General features: G+C 37.4%; 1 protein-coding gene and 1 pseudogene across 1 annotated transcript in view; one reads left to right on the forward strand and one right to left on the reverse strand.

The window, feature by feature from the left end:
- Positions 1 to 22,509, reverse strand: part of ARID2 (AT-rich interaction domain 2) — a 145,381-nt gene that overhangs the window by 24,131 nt on the left and 98,741 nt on the right. Inside the window, exons 7-15 of the mRNA XM_037514105.2 lie at positions 20,766 to 20,832; positions 20,423 to 20,673; positions 20,001 to 20,097; positions 19,701 to 19,910; positions 18,693 to 18,860; positions 11,828 to 11,909; positions 9,441 to 9,575; positions 8,731 to 8,927; positions 5,638 to 8,486 (exon numbers count right to left, since the gene is read on the reverse strand). Of these exons, the coding sequence (XP_037370002.1) occupies positions 5,638 to 8,486; positions 8,731 to 8,927; positions 9,441 to 9,575; positions 11,828 to 11,909; positions 18,693 to 18,860; positions 19,701 to 19,910; positions 20,001 to 20,097; positions 20,423 to 20,673; positions 20,766 to 20,832 (4,056 nt within the window). The remainder of the gene's footprint in view (positions 1 to 5,637; positions 8,487 to 8,730; positions 8,928 to 9,440; positions 9,576 to 11,827; positions 11,910 to 18,692; positions 18,861 to 19,700; positions 19,911 to 20,000; positions 20,098 to 20,422; positions 20,674 to 20,765; positions 20,833 to 22,509) is intronic.
- LOC119248555 (U6 spliceosomal RNA) lies at positions 11,302 to 11,386 on the forward strand (annotated as a pseudogene).

Below are 22,509 nucleotides of genomic sequence, written 5' to 3' on the forward strand. Positions count from 1 at the left end.
TCTATAAAGCACTCCGGGGGGAAATGACGGTGGCAGGGGACCAATGAAACTAAAAAGGAAAAATAGTATCTGAAGCCAGGTGTTAGATAAGTGGGGGCTTATTGGCCCAATTTTAATGTATGTTTGAAAAATTTACAAAAGGGAAACAAATGACAACTGAGTGAATTAAACAGAACTAAATATACCAGTGAAAAGAAAGAATTAAAAGTATTTACAGAATGTATCAAATAAGAAATTGCATGACTCGTATTTTCTTTGACCATAGGAGTTAATATTTTCAATTTTCCTACTATGATTAAAGTTACACATTTCTTTTAACAAGACAAATTTTTAAAAACAGGTTGTATTATACTGAGTGTTTTCTTCCAAAATAACCAATTAACTTTTTAATTAATTATGAATTAATTAAAAGAATTATGTTTTTCCACAAAAGTTCAAAATTGTTCCTTTTAGGTTGTAATGGTTTATTTTTTAAACATTATTGTTTACTCTGACTTATCAGATAATTGTAACTGTAACACAAAAGTTAACACAAAAGTAAGTTTAAAAGTAGTATTTTTTTGAATGATCAAGTTCTTGAGGAATATTCTACATCAATGCTCCACTCTACTGAGAAAGAAATCATATTTTATACTAGTTTGTTTTCATAGTTAGTTGATAAGAGATAACTCCAGTAGTGAATGACCAGAAAAATAAAATTACACAAAGGGTGTGAAACAATTTTGTTATTTCTTTTGTAACACCTCTGGCCTACACCCCAGCTCTTGTATACATAAATAATTAAATCTTTTTTTAAAAAAAGAACAGTGAGTTGGTGGGAGTGCAAACTGGTCCAACCACTGTGGAGAGCTGTGTGGAGATTTCTGGACCTACTAAACATAGAGCTTCCATATGATTCAGCAATTCCACTCCTAGGTATTTACCCAAAGGACACAGAAACATCAATTCCAAAGAACACCTGCACCCCTATGTTTATAGCAGCACTGTTTACAATAGCTAAGCTTTGGAAACAACCCAAATGCCCAAAAATAGATAACTGGATCAAGAAGATGTGGTACATATACACCATGGAATATTACTCAGCATTCAAAAAAGATAAACACATGCAATTTGCAGCAACATGGATGGCGCTGGAAGGGATCATGCTCAGCGAAATAAGCCAAAAAGAAAAAGAAAAATACCGGATGGTCTCACTCATAGCAGGAATCTAGAAAACTTAAATAAGGGACCAGGAAAACGAATAACTATAAGAAAGTGAAAATCAAAATCAACAAAAAACTACGAACCAGAGACACTTTTAGGGGGGCGGGAGGGGAGGGATTGGGGTCAGAATGGGGGGGCTGCAATTGTATGGGGAATATAAAAATAAAATTTATTATTAAAAAAAAAAAAAAAGAACAGTGAAATGATTTCTTGTTGCTCTTGTTAAAATAATCTTCAATGGCTGTGGCGAAATGCTGCCCCCTGGAGGCTGCAAAGGAGCTTCCTGAAGTGCTGGTGGGTGCCAGCTCCTCTGTGTGCCAGATAAGAGGTGTCAACTGATCGTAAAGAGATGTGAATCAACTCCTGAAAAAACCCTAAGTCTTTAGGTAAGCATTGGTAAATAATTTTAATTTTTTTATGTGACAATCTAGTTTTGTCTCTAGTAGATATCATTCAGGAATAGTGGGAGAAGGCAGGGCTTTCAGAAACAGTATTCTATGCACTTGAACCTGCAAACAACAGTTTAAAAAGGAGCAGATATAAAGAAAGAAATTTGCCTTGAAGTGGGTACAATTTATTTTGTATTTATATAAACTACCCATCTAAATAAACTTAAATACAATATCTATGGTTATATTTAGTTTCATATATTTTTCTCCTTATTGTTACTTTTTCTATCATGAAATACAGCTGATTAATGGGAGTGAGAAGAACAAAATCAAGTAAAGAAAAATAACAAAGGGAGTGAGAAGGATTACCTGTTGGCCATTCTCAGCAGGGACATTCCCCTGTGGACTTTCTAGCCCTAACATTCTTCAAGTCTAGATGTTCTTACTTGGGGTCCAGGTGCCTCCTTAACAACCTCTGACCCCTTGAAATGGTGGTTTGGCTGAAAAATCACATTTAAAATTCTCTCATCAGGGCCTCCCTGGTGGCGCAATGGGTTAAGATGCAACCTATGAAGCTATCTGCAGCCTCTGCAGCACGAGTTCGATCCCTGGCTGGCCAGGGAGCAACCCAACCCACATGGTGCAGCAAACCTCTCCTGACTCGCCTGCTGCTCCCCTCAGCAGTGTACTTCGGTCAATCTGCCTGTTCTGTTCCTCACTCTCTCTGGCGATAACTCTCACCCCCCACACCTCTGGCCTGTACCCCAGCTCTTGTATGCATAAATAAGTAAACCTTTAAAAAAAAAATAAATTCTCTCATCTACCCCTTTAAGGTAAAAATTCAAATAGCATGTTATATAAAAATGGTGTTAAACCAAGGTCAAAAATGAAACTTTAAAAGTATATAAAGAAGGGCCTTCCTGGTGGCGCAAGGAGTTAAGACACCTATGAAGGTGTCCGCAGCCACTACAGCACGAGTTCGATCCCCCGCCGGCCAGGGAGCAACACACATGGCGCAGCAGACCTCTCTTGCCTTGCCCACTGCTCCCCTCGGCAGTGTACTTTGGTCAATCTGCCTGTTCTGCTCCCCACTCTGTCTCTGGTGAATCCTCTCACCCTCAGCACCTCTGGCCTGTACCCCAGATCTTGTATGCACAAATAAATAAATCTTTAAAAAAAAAAGTATATAAAGAAACTGAAATAATGTGGGCAGTAATGGAAGTGATTTCTATTGGCAGGCTCTTACCAAGGCCCTACATACGGTCTACCCTTCAAAGGAAACTTTTGACACCATTTAACAGCTGATCTTTTTTCAGTCTTTAGCTTTTATCATCTGTGTAAAGACAAAATACACCTGGCATCATTATTGAGCGCCTAGCTTCACAGTGGGCACTACATTACTGGTCACACATAAGAATACTGGTTTCTGACTCTCATTCTCAAAGACTGGATGTACGCTATGTCTCTTTCTCCTTGCCAAGTTTACATTTCTACATTTTGCCAAACAAATATATGTAGCTACTATGTTTTAAATAAACTATTCTTAAGAAGAATACATAGAAGTTTAAAACACATTTTTTAGGTTAGGAATAAAATGTATTACTTTTACAGCTTGAATTAGATATGTTTTAAATATCTAGCTTTAGTGTTTTAAAATTATCATTTGGTGGCACATACAACCTTTAACATAAAAGTCAAATAATCAAAGTTACATATAAAGGGGTTTTCTAGAATAAATAAATTCTTTAGAATAGTGGAAACAGTTAAGAACATGAGTTCCTATTTCAGACACACACCCAGATTTCAGTACGATCACCTTGTCTCATGTCTAAAATAGCAGTAACAATTTTTACCTATTAGAGCTGCTGGAGGATTAAGTAAGAAAATGCTTTAATGCAAAGCTCTAGCACCGGAGCTAGTGTTAGTACCATTGTTCATTGTTGTTTGTTATTTAGCTATATTTAGTCAATATATTCCCACTGGAAGATTAAGGGCAAAACTTGAGGGTTGATAAAACAATTCAATGGTAACGGAGTTTTGCTCTAATTTGGCTTGGTCTATAAATATTTAGAATTACAAAAGAACTGAAGAGGAAAATAAGTAATCAACAAAAATTGAGAAATTATTATAAGAAAAATATACAAGAACCCAACTTAATGAATGTTTACTATACACCAAACATTGCATTATTAAAAAAAAATTAGTGTATTGAATAAATGTAAAGCTCACCAAAACTCAATTAGTAGTTACTGCCATGTTCACAGCACCCATTAAATGCTCACTCACTTGGGTATTTTGAAATAGTACTAAAACATAAATTAAAATATCATTTCACTCCATCCCAGAGCAGCTCTCTCCAGCATTACCCATTCACATGAAGAAAGACGCACATTAGCTGATGATTTGTTCTGAGGCAAGTGCCTCTGGCTGGCAGCTCCCGTTTGCTGCCTGCCCACACCCAGATTTCGCAGCAGTGAAAATGGCCACAGATCTACTGCCATCACCATAAGCACAGAGAAGAAAAACCAGAAGACTACTTACAGAGCTAGCAACAGTCACAGGAGATTCTAGCCATATTATAGTTAGGAAGGAGAGAGCAAGGGAAAATTAATTAAACGAATAAGTGAAAGAACTGTTAAATGAACCCTGAGTTTTAGTGGAAATAGCAAAAACTGTCCTTTATGATCTTTATAAGTTGACTAGACCCTCAATTCAGTAACACTAATTCTAGAAAACACTTTTATTGACTAAGGCATGCAGCAGCAGATAGTGTTAAAAAGGTGATAGCAGAACCATGAGATACCATCTTACACCAGTGAGAATGGCACATATTAAAAAAACTAGCAACCACAAATGTTGGCGAGGGTGTGGAGAAAAAGGAACTCTTCTGCACTGCTGGTGGGAGTGCAAACTGGTCCAACCACTATGGAGAGCTGTGTAGAGATTTCTGGACCTACTAAACATAGAGCTTCCATATGATCCAGCAATTCCACTCCTAGGTATTTACCCAAAGGACACAGAAACATCAATTCCAAAGAACACCTGCAACCCTATGTTTATAGCAGCACTGTTTACAATAGCTAAGCTTTGGAAACAACCCAAATGCCCAAAAATAGATGACTGGATCAAGAAGATGTGGTACATATACACCATGGAATATTACTCAGCATTCAAAAAAGATAAACACATGCAATTTGCAGCAACATGGATGGCACTGGAAGGGATCATGCTCAGCGAAATAAGCCAAAAAGAAAAAGAAAAATACCGGATGGTCTCACTCATAGCAGGAATCTAGAAAACTTAAATAAGGGACCAGGAAAATGAATAACTATAAGAAAGTGAAAATCAAAATCAACAAAAAACTATGAACCAGAGACACTTTTTGGGGGTGAGGGGCGGGAGGGGAGGGATTGGGGTCAGAATGGGGGGTTGCAATTGTATGGGGAATATAAAAATAAAATTTATTATTAAAAAAAAAAAAGGTGATAGCAGAAAATGACAACAGAATAAGAAACACATAAATTAAGAATATCAGAAAAGCTGAACCAAACAAAAAAATAACATTTTTTAATGCATAATGACAACTAATTCAGTATATAAATATAATAGGAAGTTCTTACGTGGTTCATCCTTTTAACAAAAGTACTGTGAGAAGAGCCTCAAAAACAGTAGTGCCAAAATTAAATACAGAATTTCCCCTTTTGGACCACTCTTAGCAAACACCCTCCCTGCTCCCACCAAACTCCAAGAGAGGACCAAGTTGCAGTGTTCTCCAAAAGATGTTAAGACTGGCAAGTGCTTCTCTGTTCTGGGTCTACAACACAACAGAAAGATCCTTGCAACCGTATTCTAAAATGAACAATTAAAAATTCTTGAATATTTCAACCAAAAAACCCCTAGAAATATAAAAAAAGAGCATGAGACTTTGAATCCATTGGGGAGCAGACATATGACCTTTTCAAGGGCAGACATGGGAAGAACATCCTTCTCCCCCCGACCATACTGATGTATCAGAATCCCTTGAAAGAAGCGTGACTAGGCTTACCTGTGGGACCACGTTCTGTACGTATGTTGGGGGGTGATGCAGCTTCTGCTGGGCAGCGCTCTCTATTGCTACTTTCGCTACGGTGCTGGGGTCTGCGCCTGCCGGTACGGCCACCATGGTTGCGCTGCAGCCAGCATTGTTGGGGTCACTGATTGTAACGATTCTGACTCCTACTTTATTTGGAATTCCTGTGACAGTTTCCCTGTCGTTATCCTCTGCTGGTCTCTTTGCAGTTTTGCATTCTGCTGTGCCATTTGTAGACCGAACATCAGACGACGGGGCAGGAGAATGGGACACTCTTGATCCTGAGTGGGAAACTGGTATGATTGGATGCCCCTGTATAACAGAGGTTGTAGAATGCGGTGAGACAACTACACTTGGGCGTTGCTGAGGCACATCTGAATTCAAACTTGAAGCTAGAGGTCCATTAGGCAAATCAGTACCACTAAATTGCTGTGCTGCCATATTTGAAGCTTCCTGTATACTGCTCACAGATGGTGAACCACCCAAAGTTAATATAGGTCCATTAGAAATTCTTTCTAGTTGATCACCTTTGGCAGTATCTTGCTGAATGGCATCTAAAGACCCTTGTGGTTCCATTGGAGATATCTCACCATTTCCTACATGATTGGAAGTTTTGTGATTTGGAATGTTTTTGCTTAAATGAGAACCATCTCCTTTATCAAAATCACAGATTCCATTAACTAGCGGTTTTTTCAAATCACTTTTGATATCCTGTGTGTCCACCTGTTCTGAGTTCTGTTTTCCAGATGCTCCATTCTCACCTAGTTCTAACGACGGCCCGTTACTGATTAGTGAGTACTGATTAGCCTCACCTTGAAGTTTCCCTGAGTTTGAAGGAGGTAGACTTGAGTCACTGTACTTTCTCCCATTTACAAGACTTCCCACCTGCATTTCATTTTCCTTTGTATCCCCATTGCTGGTGTTCGTGGTTCCTTGTCGGCAGGATGGGTTCTCCATGACTTCAATTTTACGTTCATGAACATGTAAACCTGTTGCTTCTTTTGCTTCCTCCTCCTTTTGGCAAATTATTTTATCACCTTTGAATAGGGGAGTAGCAGTAGTACACGATGATTGTCCAGCTGGAGACGCTTGAGTGGCTGGAAGTGTTTGCACCTGAAGCCCAACTCCTGCCTGCGTTCCGCTCATGGTGATTCCTGCTGGAGCAATGAGCTGAGTTGCATTTCCCTGACTCACAGTTGCAGTTGCAAAACTTGTATTTGGCACAACAGTTATGGTTACCTGGTTGCCAGAAGTCCCTTGGAAAATGGTTGCTGGGCTATTTGAGATCAGTGGGCCTGGCAATATCTGTAAGTTCGAGATGGGTACAGTTTGCACCCCCCCGGCGGGCGGCATTGCACTTTGGACCAACTGAACATTTTGCTGCCCAACCAATAGCTGCTGAGCTGGATTCTGTCCCTGCACTCCAAAACCTGCTGCTTGGTTATTAGCCACTTGGTAGACCACCTGAGGGCTAGGGGCTCTTGCATTGTTAGGGGGAGGAATCTGTGGAGCTGGGAGAATAAGCTTACCCCCTGGAGTCGAAGGCCCACGCTTTGGAAGCAGCAACTGTTTTATCAGACTCGACTCACCAGAAGCAGGCTGACCAACTCCTGCATTGGCTTGCTGTTGCTGAACTTGCATCTGTACTTGTGGTGACTGCGGAACTTGTACTTGTACCTGTTGTGGTGGGGGTGCTGGTGAATGCTGCTGCTGTTGCTGCCTTTTCACAGAAAGCATCTGACTGACAGTAGGAGGTGGTCCCTGTGATTGCGGGGTGGAAGATGATGACATGGCAGTAGGGACTTGGTTATTAGTAGCCGGGACAGGTGATGGTGAGGAAGAGGGAGTTATGTTTGTTTGTCCAGTCAGCTGAACTGTCTGACCAGTTGGAAGAGCTGCTGGATTAGCAAGAACAATTTGGTGAATGGCTGGTGCGTAAGTTTGACCTTGTTGAGCTGGTTGGCTTACAATCACTACACTTTGTTGGGCTGGCTGCTGTGGTTGTTGAATCGGCTGTTGTACCACTGTTGACGAGACTTGCTGAGAAGGGAGAGGTTTCGGTGCAATATTCTGAAACCCTACCCTTGAGGGTTGTGGGCTTGGGACACCGGCAATGGTAACCATTTGTCCTGTAGCTACCTGAAAATTCTGTACTGAAGTTGCGGAGACAATATTGGATGCAGAAGTTGTTACATATTGTGGGGGTGCTATGATAACAGTGTCTTGTGGCTGGCTACCAGCTGATGTCTGTTGAGATGAAGTTTGCACAGGCTGGGGTGATGTGGTGATTAACTGCTGACCCTGTGAAACTGTAGAAGTACATGCTGGTATGTTCTGTACCCTGCCAAATATATGACTCTGCGGGACAGCCTGCTGAATTACTGTCACAGGTGTACCGGAAGGTATCTGTCCTGGTACCACTGTATGTAATGGAGACTGTTGTGGAATTACAGATGGATGGTGAAGCAATGTCTGGGAACTGACGACTGTAACAGGCTGTGGCCCTGTACTGTGGTTCTGAACCCCAGAACTCGGTGCAGCTCCTCCTACAGCGATGCTAACAGGAACTGCTGTCTGGGGTATAGAATTCTGGATTACTGTAGCCTTAACAACTTCACAAGGAATTGGAGCTTTATTCTGAATGACAGTCACTGGAGCATTTTGCTGCTGGTGGGTATGAACTGAAGGATTTGGTGGAATTCTTGAAACAGTCTGTGCCACAGAATGAACACCTTGTACTGGAAAAGACATTTGTGTTGCAGTCAAATTTGAAGGTTGGTTGTTAATAGTCCTCTGAAAATGGTTTTGTGGTCCATGAGGGATTCCTGAAAATATGAAGGAAAAGTCACAATTCATAAAGAAATGATTCAAAAGGTATGTGAAGTAATTATTTAATGTGGAAGTTTAAAGAAATTAACAACTACCAACTTTGCACCAGAGGAATACAACAGAAGAAGAGATTGCTACTTGAATAACAAAAATTACACCTTTTAAATGTATGTGATATACATTTTCACTTAGTTTTATCACTCTAATTAACAATCTTTACAACATGAGAAAGAGTGATACCTGCAGATGAAGGACTTGAAGATACATCAGGAACAGAATCAACACGAACGACAGGAGTAGAAACTGGTTGCTGCTGATAATACATCTGAATGGGAAGTGGTATGGCCCTCCTCTTCACTCCGACGACATGAATATGTGCCTGTCCACTATTGCTGGAATCCTCCACTCTCTTCACGGTGTGATTTGGAAAGACCGTTCTGTAAAGTACACATAGGCACTCAGTTTGGGTGACTGCACACTAGCAAAAGATGTAAAACTTGTATTACGGGTACAGCAGCAATATATTCACTACAACTTATATATGAACGAGTATGCTAAACAGTTACATTCTCAAGGGTGGGAAGCAAAGAATGAAATATAAAAGATCAATTTTTTGACTTTTAAATCATTAACATTATTGTTGGATTTTAAACGCATCCAATGCATACATAATTACAAAAAAGCTGCATGGAGGCAATACCACATTTTATGAACTCTGCAAAATATCAAAAAGCCTCGATAAATTTGAAGACAGTAATAATTACAGAGTAACATTAGAGATTAAGATGGGCAAATGTAACATCTTTAATGGATATAAGTAGGTGGGAAGAAAGTAAACTAAATCTTTCCCTTCTTTTCTTTGATAAACTTCCTAATGTTCAAACACAAATACCAGCTTGAGAAAGAGGTGTTACAAGTCAGATAAATTAACTTTAAGAACTATGTCTTACCTAAGACATTTATAAAACCCAGTTGATGTTAGGATCCCACCACGAGCTAATTTACTGCAAGTTGAAAGGTACTCAGAATACATTTCTGCTCGAGAGACAGAACAATCTGGATTTACTTCAAAATGAGCATTTAACCTAAAAGAGAAAAATAAATGGCATTATAAAATATATTATAGAAGACTGCATATTTAAATATACTGAAACCCTTTTGAAGGCAGTATTATAAACTAAGAATTAGGCCTATTAATCCAATTTCACTCTTATATGTCATTAGAAAAAAACCACAGAATTTAGATAAAATAAAAAGACTATTTAATCATGCTTATTTTAGTATAAAAAGTAATCAACAACAGATATAAAAACTTCCACAAAGTGGGCGGGTTTGAGGGTGTGGGCTGTGTGCAACAAATATTCTACAGCAAATAGTTTTATTCACTAAATGTCTACTTAGGTTCCTGTTTTACAGTAATGAAAATACATCAGATGTCCCCAGTTAGGAGCTACTTCCATGTGAGATATGGAAAATGGAGGGACACTGAATTAAACTGGCTCTTATATCAAATTCTTTGAGAAAAAATTACCCCAGCTTTACAACTAGTCCCTTGAAAAAGCAATACTTCCCATGATGAACACTCACATTTTCCCATTTGGACACTTCTATTCTCAATTCATTACAAACTAATTGAAACTTCAGCTTGTCTTTGTCACAAAGTAATTTCCATCTGTAAGTTGGGAGTAGAAGCCTTATCATCCTTAAGGGTGCTTGCTGGGACTTACTATCTCCATAACATGCCAACTTAATGCTGCTTATCTTATAAAGTGAACCAAATAATAATTTAAAATAATTGCTAAGTGATTCTCTCCTTCTCCCCACCAAGAACTGGCAGAAATATACAAAACAGAATCATAAGAACAAGTCTAGACCTAACACTCATATATTTTACAGGATGTACAAGGATGTGGTACACACTTTTTGTAAGCTTCACAATCCTTTAGTACTGAATTTTCAAAAAGAAACAAAACTTATTCTCGTTTCAAACAGAAGATATTAATTTCCCATTTCCAAATATTATTGAAGTGATTCATCAAAGTGTCAAGGCATAAAATTGTAGAACACGAGGGACAAGTCAGTAATTGGAGATATTTAAAAACCACTTAAGCAAAAAAAAAAAAAAAAAAAAAAAAAAAAAATAAAAACCACTTAAGCAAAGTAGAAAAGTCTAGAGAGGCAGATCTTGTCCCAAGACTGCCAGCCTGTATCTATGCAGGCACCTCCTTTTCCTTAATAAACTTGCCCTTTTAAAGTTTGGGGGTTGAGGGGGAGAAAGTATAGAGAACAAAGACATGATATGCCACAGGAACACAGATATAAAAGCACCAAAAGTAAGGAATATAGGGTGACAGGAGCACAAAATGGGAGACAAATAATGTTAGAAATGGAAGACAAAGGATCAAGAAAATTTTAAAGTAATATAGCACTGGAAAGTAATCTTATATTTCACTCTGTTAATACTCTAAGAATTTAAGTTAAAATTCATAAGCAAAGTGCAGGCAGCTCTAATGACAAAATGAAATTTAAACAGGTCTAAATTTTTTTTTTCAGTAAGTGGCTGAGAAATTGACTATTCAGTCTTCTCAAGAAAATGTTATTTACAAATTGTTTATTTCAAAGCAGACACATTGACTATTCTACCACATAACTTAGTTTTCCCTTACTTTTAAGAAAAGGTAAATTACCAATGACAAAGAAGGTTTGCTCTCGAAGAAAGAGAAGGGACAGTTAATAAAAAAATATATGGTTTATTTTCTTAAAGTCAGTACAATTAAATTTTAATAAAACATTAAGTAAACACATCTGTGTTTGCTTTGGCAGCAGACAGAGTAAAATTGTAACAACACAAAGAAGATTAGCATGGCCTCTGCAAAAGGATGACGTGTATATTTTTACCACACTGGAAGGGAGAAATGTTAACACTGTCAAAAAATTAACAAGGATGTAAAACAATGGTACTTCATTAAAAAAAAAGGGAAAAATTTTAAAAAAGTGAATATTTTAACAAAAGCTACAATCCGTCAAAGCTTATTTTCTACAAAGTCAAAGATGATATTTAACACAAATTTTACTCCAAAGTTAAATGGTGTGATTTAATTAAGTTGTAATCAAAGACTTTTAATTCTGAAGCTTCTAATGAGTATTTTCTTTCAAGTTATTCCAAAACATACATGAAGTGATTTTATACTGTCCTTTCTTTGTACAAATAGTATTATATTCTAACTAAAAAAAGCTATAGAACAAGACATTCTGGATGATGGCTGAAATACATTTCCTTTTCTTTTTTGCTTTATTCTTCTCAAGGATAAAGCCTTAATAGAAAGAAGCCACTTACCACTGACAAGCAAACTTCTCACTATCTATTTCCACTATTCCTGGAGGTGGAGCCACATGCTGTGCTACGACTGCTCTGGAAGCTGAACGGAAAAATACATTAGCTACACCATTTAAAAACAGTCATTCTAGGCCATATTTAATTCATGGATACTAAACCAATTAATATTCACAGTATCTTTTAAAAGGGTGTATAAACATAAAAATATACACATTTGAGAAAGAAATGTATAATGAAGTATATATTTATTTTAGCTGCTTTATATGAACTATTTTTTCACCTCACATTCATTCAGATTATAGCAATGAGTTACACAGCTAAAATAAACTCTACTTTTCTCATGGGTCAGACAATATACTTTACCTATACTATCTTACTTAATTCTTCTGTAAGGTGGTTATAGATAAGGAAATTGAGACTCAAAGTGATTAAAATAACGAGTCCAAGATCACACAGATCAACACCATCAGTAAAAGCATCTCTCAGTTTAGTTACAGAAACATATTATAAGAAAGGGTAACTTCCTTCAAAATATACAGATTAGTATTAACTCTATTAATTGTCATATAGGAAATTTCTGGGATAAAATGAACAAAAGCTGAACTAATTTCAAATTCCATATTCAAAAGTGTTTTGTATAAATTATTGTTCTGAGGAGAAAAAATTATCTGTTGTAATAAGAGTTTTAAAGTATACTTATTGTTTTAAGAGCAGCAAGATGGTTGTGCAAAACAGACAGGCTAGTAACCTAAAGTCACATATAAATTTCTGATTTCACTTACAGCATATTTCAAAACAATTAAAGGCCCATGAATAAAGTAAGTCATCTATTTTCATATAATTTGAACTTATTTATATAAAAACAAATTTATTATCCTTTCTTTTTTGCTCTGTTATGTACAAAGAAACTGATGAAAACATTACATTGGAAAATATAATATAGACTTAGTCATATTATGATAATAAGTTACAAATATGAACCTTACATTTTACAGATAAAATTAAAAATAGTTTTCATCCCTGAATCAGTATTTTATAGTTTTCTAACCTATAAAGTGTACCAACTTTTTTTTTAAATGACATTTTAGCAAAAGTTCTCAGAACCCTCAAACCGAACAAATAGATTACTGAAGTACTGGGACTAGAGTTGCTCCCCAGCACAATCAAATCTGTGAATTACCTGAAGCAATCTTGACCTGGGATGAGGCCCGAGGCTCTCATGAGATGGCAAGTCATTTAGCCGCTAAAGGAACACTTACTCTGTACCATGCCATTTACATTATTTGCTTTAATTTTATTTATAGGTCTAAATTTAATTATCCCCATTTTTCAGGTGAAAAGAACTAAGTTCCCAGAGAAACACATGATGGAGATAGCTAGCTGAGTGGGCTGGAAAGCTCTTTTAGGGGTACTAGAGTTGAATGCAGGTCTGTCATATTTCTGGGTGCATACTGAGGTATGCCACTTCTTAACAGTACATAATGATCAACCAAAGTTAATTTCCTGGAGGAATCGCAGCTTGTATTTTCTCCTCCTAATTGATGACTCTGTTCTAGAAAATACATTTCCAGGCCCTGAACCTATGTAGAAATCTTCTTCCCTTTTCTTAATCAACTGTGCCATGATCTAGTATACCACATTCAGAATGAAATCTGAATCAATCAACAATCAACTACATAAAACAATATAGAAATTGTCTTGAAATTATGAGAGACTTTAAAAACAATTCATAAAGAATAACATGCAGCCACACTAAATTATGAATATAAACTAGAAATATACAATTACTATAGTAGTGGCTACAAACTAAGAAGCATTGCCTTTAGGATACCCAGAGACATTCCGAAGAATACAAAAGGCACTTACATTCAAAAGAAAATAATTTCTAGATACTCAACTTTTGCTATATCCCTTTCTTTAACTGCTTTGCGTGAGCTTATCACCCTCTCTTTGATAACTGCTCTTCATACATTTTTAACTCTCACCCTTTCTTTATCACATGGCAGGATTATGCTTGAACACCTGACTCTGGAGCCAAAGAGGCAAGTTCCAGAGTTCCACTGCTCACTAGCTGGGTAACCACGGGCGAGTTACTTAACCTGTCTGTCTATAAAATAGGGAAACTTCACACATGAGGAGAGCGGTATATATTTAAGATACTTAATGTCTGGCACCAAGGAAGTTCTACACAAATGTGAGCCATCATCATCATTATTGTTGCTGTCATTATTATGTAAAAGCCTTTGGAGCACCAAAGGAAGACTCAGAAATATTAGTGTCCACAGACTATCTTAACTAAGGTTTATCCAAATTTTGTACATTATAGTAAATGGCAATGTCAGGCATTAGAATGGAGTATTCTGACCCTTTGGAGCATTCTGAATTCAGATTTATTACAGAATGATAACAATTTCTGCTTAATGTCCTTTTCAACTCTCTCTCTCAACTACTGTCAAAGAGTACATTACATCTCAGACAGAATCTTGTGCTAAGTAAAGCACAGAGATTGTTTTAAAGAAATATTAAAGGTGGTGGCATCTATTCCATTCAGATGGGCAACTCATGGTAAGTTTAACTATGTCAGAATTTGAAAATAAGGAATGTCACAGGAACACATATTAACATTGAAAAATAAAGGTTTTTTTCCTTAGAAACAAAGTAAGGCTGATTAAGGAAGATACTTTTGATAATAAAAACTTTATCAGTCATGTGACAGACATTTTCCACACTTGAATGAGCTAAATTTGCTTGCAGAGTGGAGATTTTGAAAGAAATGTATTAAAAGCATTTCATCAAAAAATACTTTACTGGGGCCTCCCTGTGGCACAGCCAGTTGAGCGCTGCTCTGTGAAGATGCCGCAGCCTCTGCAGCGCGGGTTCGATTTCCGGCCGGCCAAGAAGATTCCCACATGGCGCGACAGACCTCTCCTGCCTTCCCCGCTGCTCCCCTCAGCGGTGTATTTCAGTCAATCTGCCTGTTCTGCTCCCTGCTCTGTCTCGGGTGAATTCTCTCGCCCTCCTGCGCCTCTAGCCTGTACCCCAGTCCTTGTGTAAATAAATTATTAAAAAATACTTTATTGGTTTTGAAATGAGCAAGTATTTCAATATTCCTAAACCAGTGTGCCCCAAAGGATAGTCTCCTGACCCGCAGCATCCATTAACTTATGGGAACCTCACAGAAACAAAAATTACTAGGTGCTCCCTGGAGCCCACCGGAGGACTCTGACACACTCTAAAGTTTGAGAACCACTGTGCTTCTATTTCTTGAATGTATAACATGAATCTAAAGAAAAAGGATAGTAAGTATAAAGTAGTCATTTCTTGTTAGTATCTTCTGATATATTTTCAATAAACTTAAAATGCTCTAATAACTCAGCAACAAATACTTTCTCACATTGAGTGTTTAACATGGAGCACATTAAGTAGTAAATATAATTTTAAATAAGTTCAAAGAATTTATGTTCTATCTTTTCTATTCATTGTTACAGATTGGAATTTCCAAAAAGGAAAAAAAGAAAAAAGTGATGAACCCAATTTTAATCTAGAAATAAGAAATCATCATTTGAGATATAATGGATTAACACTAACCAGAGAAGAAGGAAAAGCTTCATCTATCTCACTGAGAGATATACTTCCAATAATTTTACTTTTTATTTAATAATTATTTGCAGGGCCTCCCTGGTGGCGCAGCAGTTGAGCCCTGGGCTGCGAAGCTGTCCGCAGCCTTTGCAGCGCTGGTTTGATCCCCGGCCCCAGTGAGGGGTTGTGCAGACCTCTCCTGCCCCGCCCGCTGCTCCCCTCAGCAGTGTATTTCGTCAGTATGCCTGTTCTGTTCCCTGCTTTGGCTCTGGTGAATTCTCTCACCCTCCCGCGCTTCTGACTGTACCCAGTGCTTGTATAAATAAATAAATAAATCTTTAAAAAAAAATTATAGTTGCAAAAATTTATAATGTATTCACTATTGTTTGATGTACTGTTTATTATTAAAACTCATAATAAAATTAATTCTTAAACACCTAGAGCTTTAGAAAGTAACAGGGAATTGAAAAACTAAGTTTAAAATGTCTACACTGATAGGGTAATGAACATGAGTTCAAGGATCAAGTGGAATAATTATAAGATTTTAAAATGGATGATGGTATCAAAATTCCACTTGACACAAAATGTGTAACTTATGTTTTAAAATGTGAATTTAATATGCATAAAACATATTTATGACTTTTAAATTATGATGAACTAATTTAGATGTCAATCTAAAAATGGGTGAAAGATTATACAAGTTTTCATAATTAAGGAAAGTGAGCAAAAAGTTTGAAGATGCCCATTTCATATGAAAGCAAAATGGGGCCTCCCTGGTGGCGCAGGGTTTAAGTCTCTTAACCCCTTGATAGCACTATCAAGCTATTACCAACCACCACGGCCTGAGTTCGACCCCCGGCCAGGGGGGCACATGGCACAGCAGACCTCTCCTGACTCACCCGCTGCTCCCCTCAGCAGTGTGTTTAGGTCAGTCCGCCTATTCTGTGCCCCACTCTGCCTCTGGTGAATCCTCTCACTCCTTCACCCCACACCTCTAGCCTATACCCCAGTTCTTGTATGCATAAATAAATCTTTTTTTTTTTTTTAAAGATTTATTTATTTATTTATACAAGCACTATTCTTCAAATGACCCTTTTAGTTCGGTATATCACTGACAACTTACTAATTCCTTACTAATTCAACTTACTAATTTTGTTAGATACAGATTCTCTATGGCATCCAATTAATTTCATCTTCAGTTTCTCCTTTGAAAATAGGAACATAACCTCAATACCCCACTTAAACTGGCAAGTTTCACTTCTTTGTGTGGTTGAGAAATTGTTACTATTCTGACCATTGATACCCCAAAATGCATGGCTCTGTAATATTTATTGATGTGGGTGAAAGATCATTGCATAGAATAGTAGTCAAAATTATGCATTTTTTCATATCTTCAATTATTTGTCCAAGTTTTGTTAGTTCTATTCAAATAAGTTAAATGCACATATGACACGACTTCAGAACATTATGCCAATCCATTAGATATGTGATACATGTTACATACTTTGCATAAAGTATATGATTTTGATACTGAGAGTAGAAGAGAGAATGGGACCATGATTAAAGCAATGAAGGAGAAAATAGCCACAATATATGAAGAGAGTGGGAACTGAGTCCTAAGCATGGGCAATGAAAGAGGACAGGCTATTTAGGAAGACTCTACAAGTTTTGGTGATTAAATGTATGTGGCAGCTAAAAGATTAAGGAGAAAGAGATTTTTATTTTAAAGGTAGTGAGGGAGGTTGAGAAAGACCTGAGTATATTTCTAGGCTGAAAGGAAGAAGCAACTAAACAAAGATACATAATACACAGGAATGAAGAGATGGGTAAGACTGATATTCAGAGCACAGATTCAAAGCAAGTTAACATCTTTCTGAGACACGGGGAAATTGAAGGAAAATAAGTTCAGATCCTAATGAGTTTGTAAGCGCAGGGGCAAGAAGCTGATGAAATTCATGCCACATAACCTCCACATTAAATGCAAAGGTCAATTGAGAAAATGATCATCCGCCATCAAAAAGATACAAGAAAAAGAAATATCTTGGGAATGGCAGTAGGTGGAAGAGCAGGTGAGGTAAAAGGTGGATTTTTTTATTTACTACAAATGAAGGCAGAGAAAGCAATCTACAAAAAGTTAGGCATGCTAAAATATAATGACTGATGAGTTAGGAGTAAGAAATCTAAGAACTGAAGACAATGCTGGCATTAGAAAGGCCTGAATCCTAACTGAAGATATTTTAGTACAACAGAACTGACCAAAGGAACCCCACGAAGGTGCTTGATGCAAGTGAACAAGCTTATATATATGTTCTTAGGGCCTGATCCTAGGCTCAGATTCTGTGGTGGTTGGTTCAAGATTTAAAGAATTATGTAGGGCCTCCCAGGTGGCGCAGCGGGTTGAGCGCAACATTGTGGAACTGTCCGCAGCCTCTGCAGTGCAGGTTTGATTCCCAGCCGGCCAGGGAGCAACCCACATGGCGTGGCAGACCTCTCCTGTCTCGCCCGCTGCTCCCCTCAGCAGTGTATTTCAGTCAGTCTGCCTGTTCTGTTCCCTGCTCTGTCTCTGGTGAATCCTCTCACTCTCCTGCACCTTTGGCCTGTACCCTAGCTCTTGTATAAATAAATCTTTAAAATAAATAAATAAATAAATAAAGTATTATGTATTCTGAAGATCACCTTAGAATTGTAAGCTAATATGACTGATCTATTCCTGGTATATCAATTTCAAATGAGCAAAATCACAAATAAGAAGCTCACTGGGGAGCTGCTTACTGATTTCACATACTATGCTCCCCTCATCCCTCTCCACTTCACCCTGCTATTATACCACCCTTCCTCTTTTCTACCCTTGACCCTGCTTCTCCTTTACAATCTCAAAGAAAGTGCATACTCAAGTTCTCCTTTAGTCTACTATAAAATATCAGTTCCCTGTAAAAGCATATTTAAATCTATCCTCAGGGCCTTAGGGCAGTGGGTTGAACAAGCGCTGTGAAGCTCCACAGCCTCTGCAGCACGCGTTTGATTCCTGGCATGCCAGGGAGATTTCCACATGGCGTGGCAGACCTCTCCTGCCGCGCCCGCTGCTCCTCTCAGCAGTGCTTTTGGTATGTCTGCTTGTTCTGCTCCCCAACTGTCTCTGGTGAATCCTCTCACCCTCCTGAGCCTCTGGCCTGTACCCCAGCTATTGTATAAATAAAAAATAAATCGTAAAAAAAAAAATCTATCCTTAATATTCAATCTTGTACATTAATAGCCAAACTGAAAAAGATTATGTAGAAACACTAACCTGGGGCAGATGCTACATGCGTCTGGGTTTGGACTTGCTCTACAGCTTGTGGCCTAATTTCAGATAAAATCTGATGACTGGAACTTGGATGTTCGACGAGTTTCACTGCAGCTAAAGCATCGGGGCCAAACATCTGAATATCCATAGAAACCAGACACACTAACATATCTATAATGAATTGAAAATTAAGTTGTTAATATATATAGCATATAAAAACAATATCTCTGGGAAAAAAAATGCTATACAAAATACTGCTTCTCAAATTGTAAGCCCAAGCATCACTGTACATAAGAATTATTTATAGATCTTTAAAAAAGATTTATAGGCTCTATGTCTGAAAACAGACTTAAAAGCCATGGAGAGAGGGTTATGAATCTTTCTTTTCAAAGAGCTTCCCAAGTGATTCTGAAGTGTAGACTTAGGAATCACTGATATGGAAAGTGGCATTTTAATTTCTCAATAATACTCCTCTTCAAATTTTCACTAACTCTTCTTTTAGCATTTCTATCAAAGAAATAAATTATTTTAATCATTGAGTATAATGTTAACATGACATGCTTTAGTATGTTTAAAACTGACAACCTGCACTAAAGTAAGTTAACTGATTTTCGGGATAATACTATCAGCAACTTTGAGGAAAAGAAGGAAGTTTGTTCTATTTAGCTTTAGTTGCTTGATAGCATTAACTGCATAACAAATAGAAAGACCAGTTTCCCATAGTCACACATAGAAGTTTTGTTGATTTCAATTTTGATACACAGTAATGGAAATAAAAGAGAAGGAATAGAGATCATGAATGGACACATACATCCTGATCTCTATATGACAGAAATTTCTTGATCATCTAAAGCAGGCAAAAAAAAACATAAAGCAAACCAGTGTGTCTGAAAGGTAATGACTCCTCTAAATGAAACAGAAACCTCAATTATCAATTGTGATTTTGTATAGCAACATTTAAATTTTTCCTCAATAAAGAAAATAACAAATATTTCTTTGTTTTAGTCTTACCTATGCTCTTTTCCACTTTTGCGATTTTTGTGCAAGCAACATCTCCCATTTCTGTAAGCATATATAGCACCTCGAGTGTTGAGATTACGAGCAGCACATCAGGTAAAGTGAGATGACAAATGATCTCTTTGTATGAGTCCTGATCAACATATTCACAAATCAAAACACCATTATCTTCAGCTTTGCAAAGATTTCCCAGAATTTCCATGCCTGTAAAGCAACACAAACAAACATGTATCTTTTAACAGATTTTAAAAGTTTGCTCTCTTGACACAAAGAGAGACTTAACTGAGCACTCACCCCTCATCTTTAAAAATCTATCCCTTGACATTAGGCATTTCGTAACAGTATGAAACATCAGATGAGTAGTTTTAAAATCAACAGGGTCCAATAAAAGCTGGAAAAAAAAGACAAGACACTATTGTTAAGGTAAACTTCTTCCAGTGCTATATATTTAAAATTTAATAAAAATGAACAGAAAAATGTTGCATAACTGTAAAAAATGTAATTATTGTAGAACAGTCATCACTAAATTTGAAGCATCATTTCAAATATCTTTTCCACAAAAGTATGATTCTTCTATAACATTTTAAGGAAAATATAAAGGTAGGCATTTAATACTCTGTAAATATGGCAAATATAATAATGTCACATCCTAAAACTTTAAAGTACACATCATTGCTAACTATAAAAACTGTTTTAAGTTACTGTCACATGCTTACCTCAGCTGCAATATTTCCTAATGTGTCAAGGCCTAATTGCCTTAGAGAAATAAAATGACTATGTGCAGAAAGTAATAGAAAACGAAGACAAGTGCGATTAGCTGCCAAGAGCTTAACATTGCCCTCCTCAAAGGAAAGATTTCGCAAAATCACTGCAATCTGAAGTACCCGTTGTCCTTCAATATCATTAATGCCCAGCTTTCGAGGTGGATGAAATAAAGATTCCCAAATCCATTCTCCTGATGTACTTTCTATAATGGAAAACATAATTTGCTTAATTTGGTATCTCATTTATTGTTATTGGTATTTCAAAGTTATTTAAAAGTCGTTGCCATTGTCTTACCATGAGACTTATTTCTATCAGAAATGAGGTCACGGACTTCATTATCATCAACAATGTCTTTCCAAAACTGAAATGAGAAATAATTATACTTAATTCTGACAATTTCAAATATCTATTTTATTTCTTTAAAAATAATCATACATACCATGACATGTTTTCTTTTAGTTCATGGTAATATTATAGTCTCTGAATTCAATTCTTTGATATATCAGTACTTAATTTTCTACATTTTAAGGTACTTAGGCAAAAAGCTATCTTCTTACAATAGGGATTCAAAATATAGACCTCTAGGGGCCTCCCCGGTGGCGCAGCGGTTGAGCGCTGGGTTGCGAAGCTAACCGGCCTCTGCAGCGCCAGTTCGATCCCCGGCTGCTCCCCGGCCACCGGAGGAGGGTCCCACATGGCGCGCAGACCTCTCCTGCCGCCCGCTGCTCCCCTCAGCAGTGTACTTCGGTCCTTCTGCCTGCTCTGCTCCCCGCTCTGGTGAATTCTCTCACCCTCCCGCGCTTCTGACTGTACCCAGTGCATGTATAAACAAAACAAACAAACAAACAAATAAATAAATAACATGCCTCTATAAAAAAAAAAAAAAAAAATTATAAAAAAAAAAAAAAACAAAAAAAAAAAAACAAAATATAGACCTCTAAGATATCCTTAAGAGAATTTAGGGCATCAGTAAACTTGAACAGAGGAAAATTATTATTATTTTTTTTTTTAATAGAGGCATGCTTTATTTATTTATTTATTTGTTTGTTTGTTTTATACATGCACTGGGTACAGTCAGAAGCACGGGAGGGTGAGAGAATTCACCAGAGCCAGAGCGGGGAGCAGAGCAGGCAGAAGGACCGAAGTACACTGCTGAGGGGAGCAGCGGGCGGCAGGAGAGGTCTGCGCGCCATGTGGGACCCTCCTCCGGTGGCCGGGGAGCAGCCGGGGATCGAACCGGCTCCTCGGGCGCGGGCAGCTTCGCAACCCAGCGCTCAACCGCTGCGCCACCGGGGAGGCCCGAGGAAAATTATTTTTTTTTCTGTGCATTCACTTCTAAATAAATTAAGGATTTCCATAGCAATTTCTGAAATGCTGTATGTTACATAACAAATCACATAATTATTAGCAGTATCTGTGATATTGTCACAAATATGAATCACTGATATTTTCAGATCATTTTACATCTACAGAAAAAAGCTAGAAATAGTGTTTATGCTCACCAGTACTTGAAAATTATGAGTTATCAATTCTGCCAGGAAATTTAACAGTGTCACAGTATTCTTGTTCACACACATTCCTGAGACATAGTTGGCTAGCTACTGAGCAAATTCTACATCAAAAAAAGTCAAACGCAAAGCGTGAAGCCATATGTTCCTGTACTGGGCCATTATCTCATACCTACAAACTATTTTTGATCCATATGTAAGAGGGGCTAAGCCAAAATCCACTGTTTAATGCTGTTTTTTTTTTTTTTTTCAGGCTAAGAAACAAATGCCTTTATAGGATTCTATACTGAAACAAACAAATAAAAAACACTTTTAACTTCAACTTATCTATGACATTTAACCGTATTATATTGTTATTTGTAAAAAAGAAGTATCTGGGATATTAGTTCATTTTATTTCTAAAGATTCTGGTATACATAAAACAATTTTATTTTGTTTTTTGTAATTAAGGCCTTTTGCTCTACAAGTTGATAGAGGAAAGGTCCATCACCAAGAAGAACCACTGTATTGGGCCTCCCCGGTGGCGCAGC

Source organism: Talpa occidentalis, unplaced genomic scaffold (assembly GCF_014898055.3).
Source record: "Talpa occidentalis isolate TD23 unplaced genomic scaffold, MPIMG_talOcc4v2.1 talOcc4.16, whole genome shotgun sequence".
NCBI lineage: Eukaryota > Metazoa > Chordata > Mammalia > Eulipotyphla > Talpidae > Talpa > Talpa occidentalis.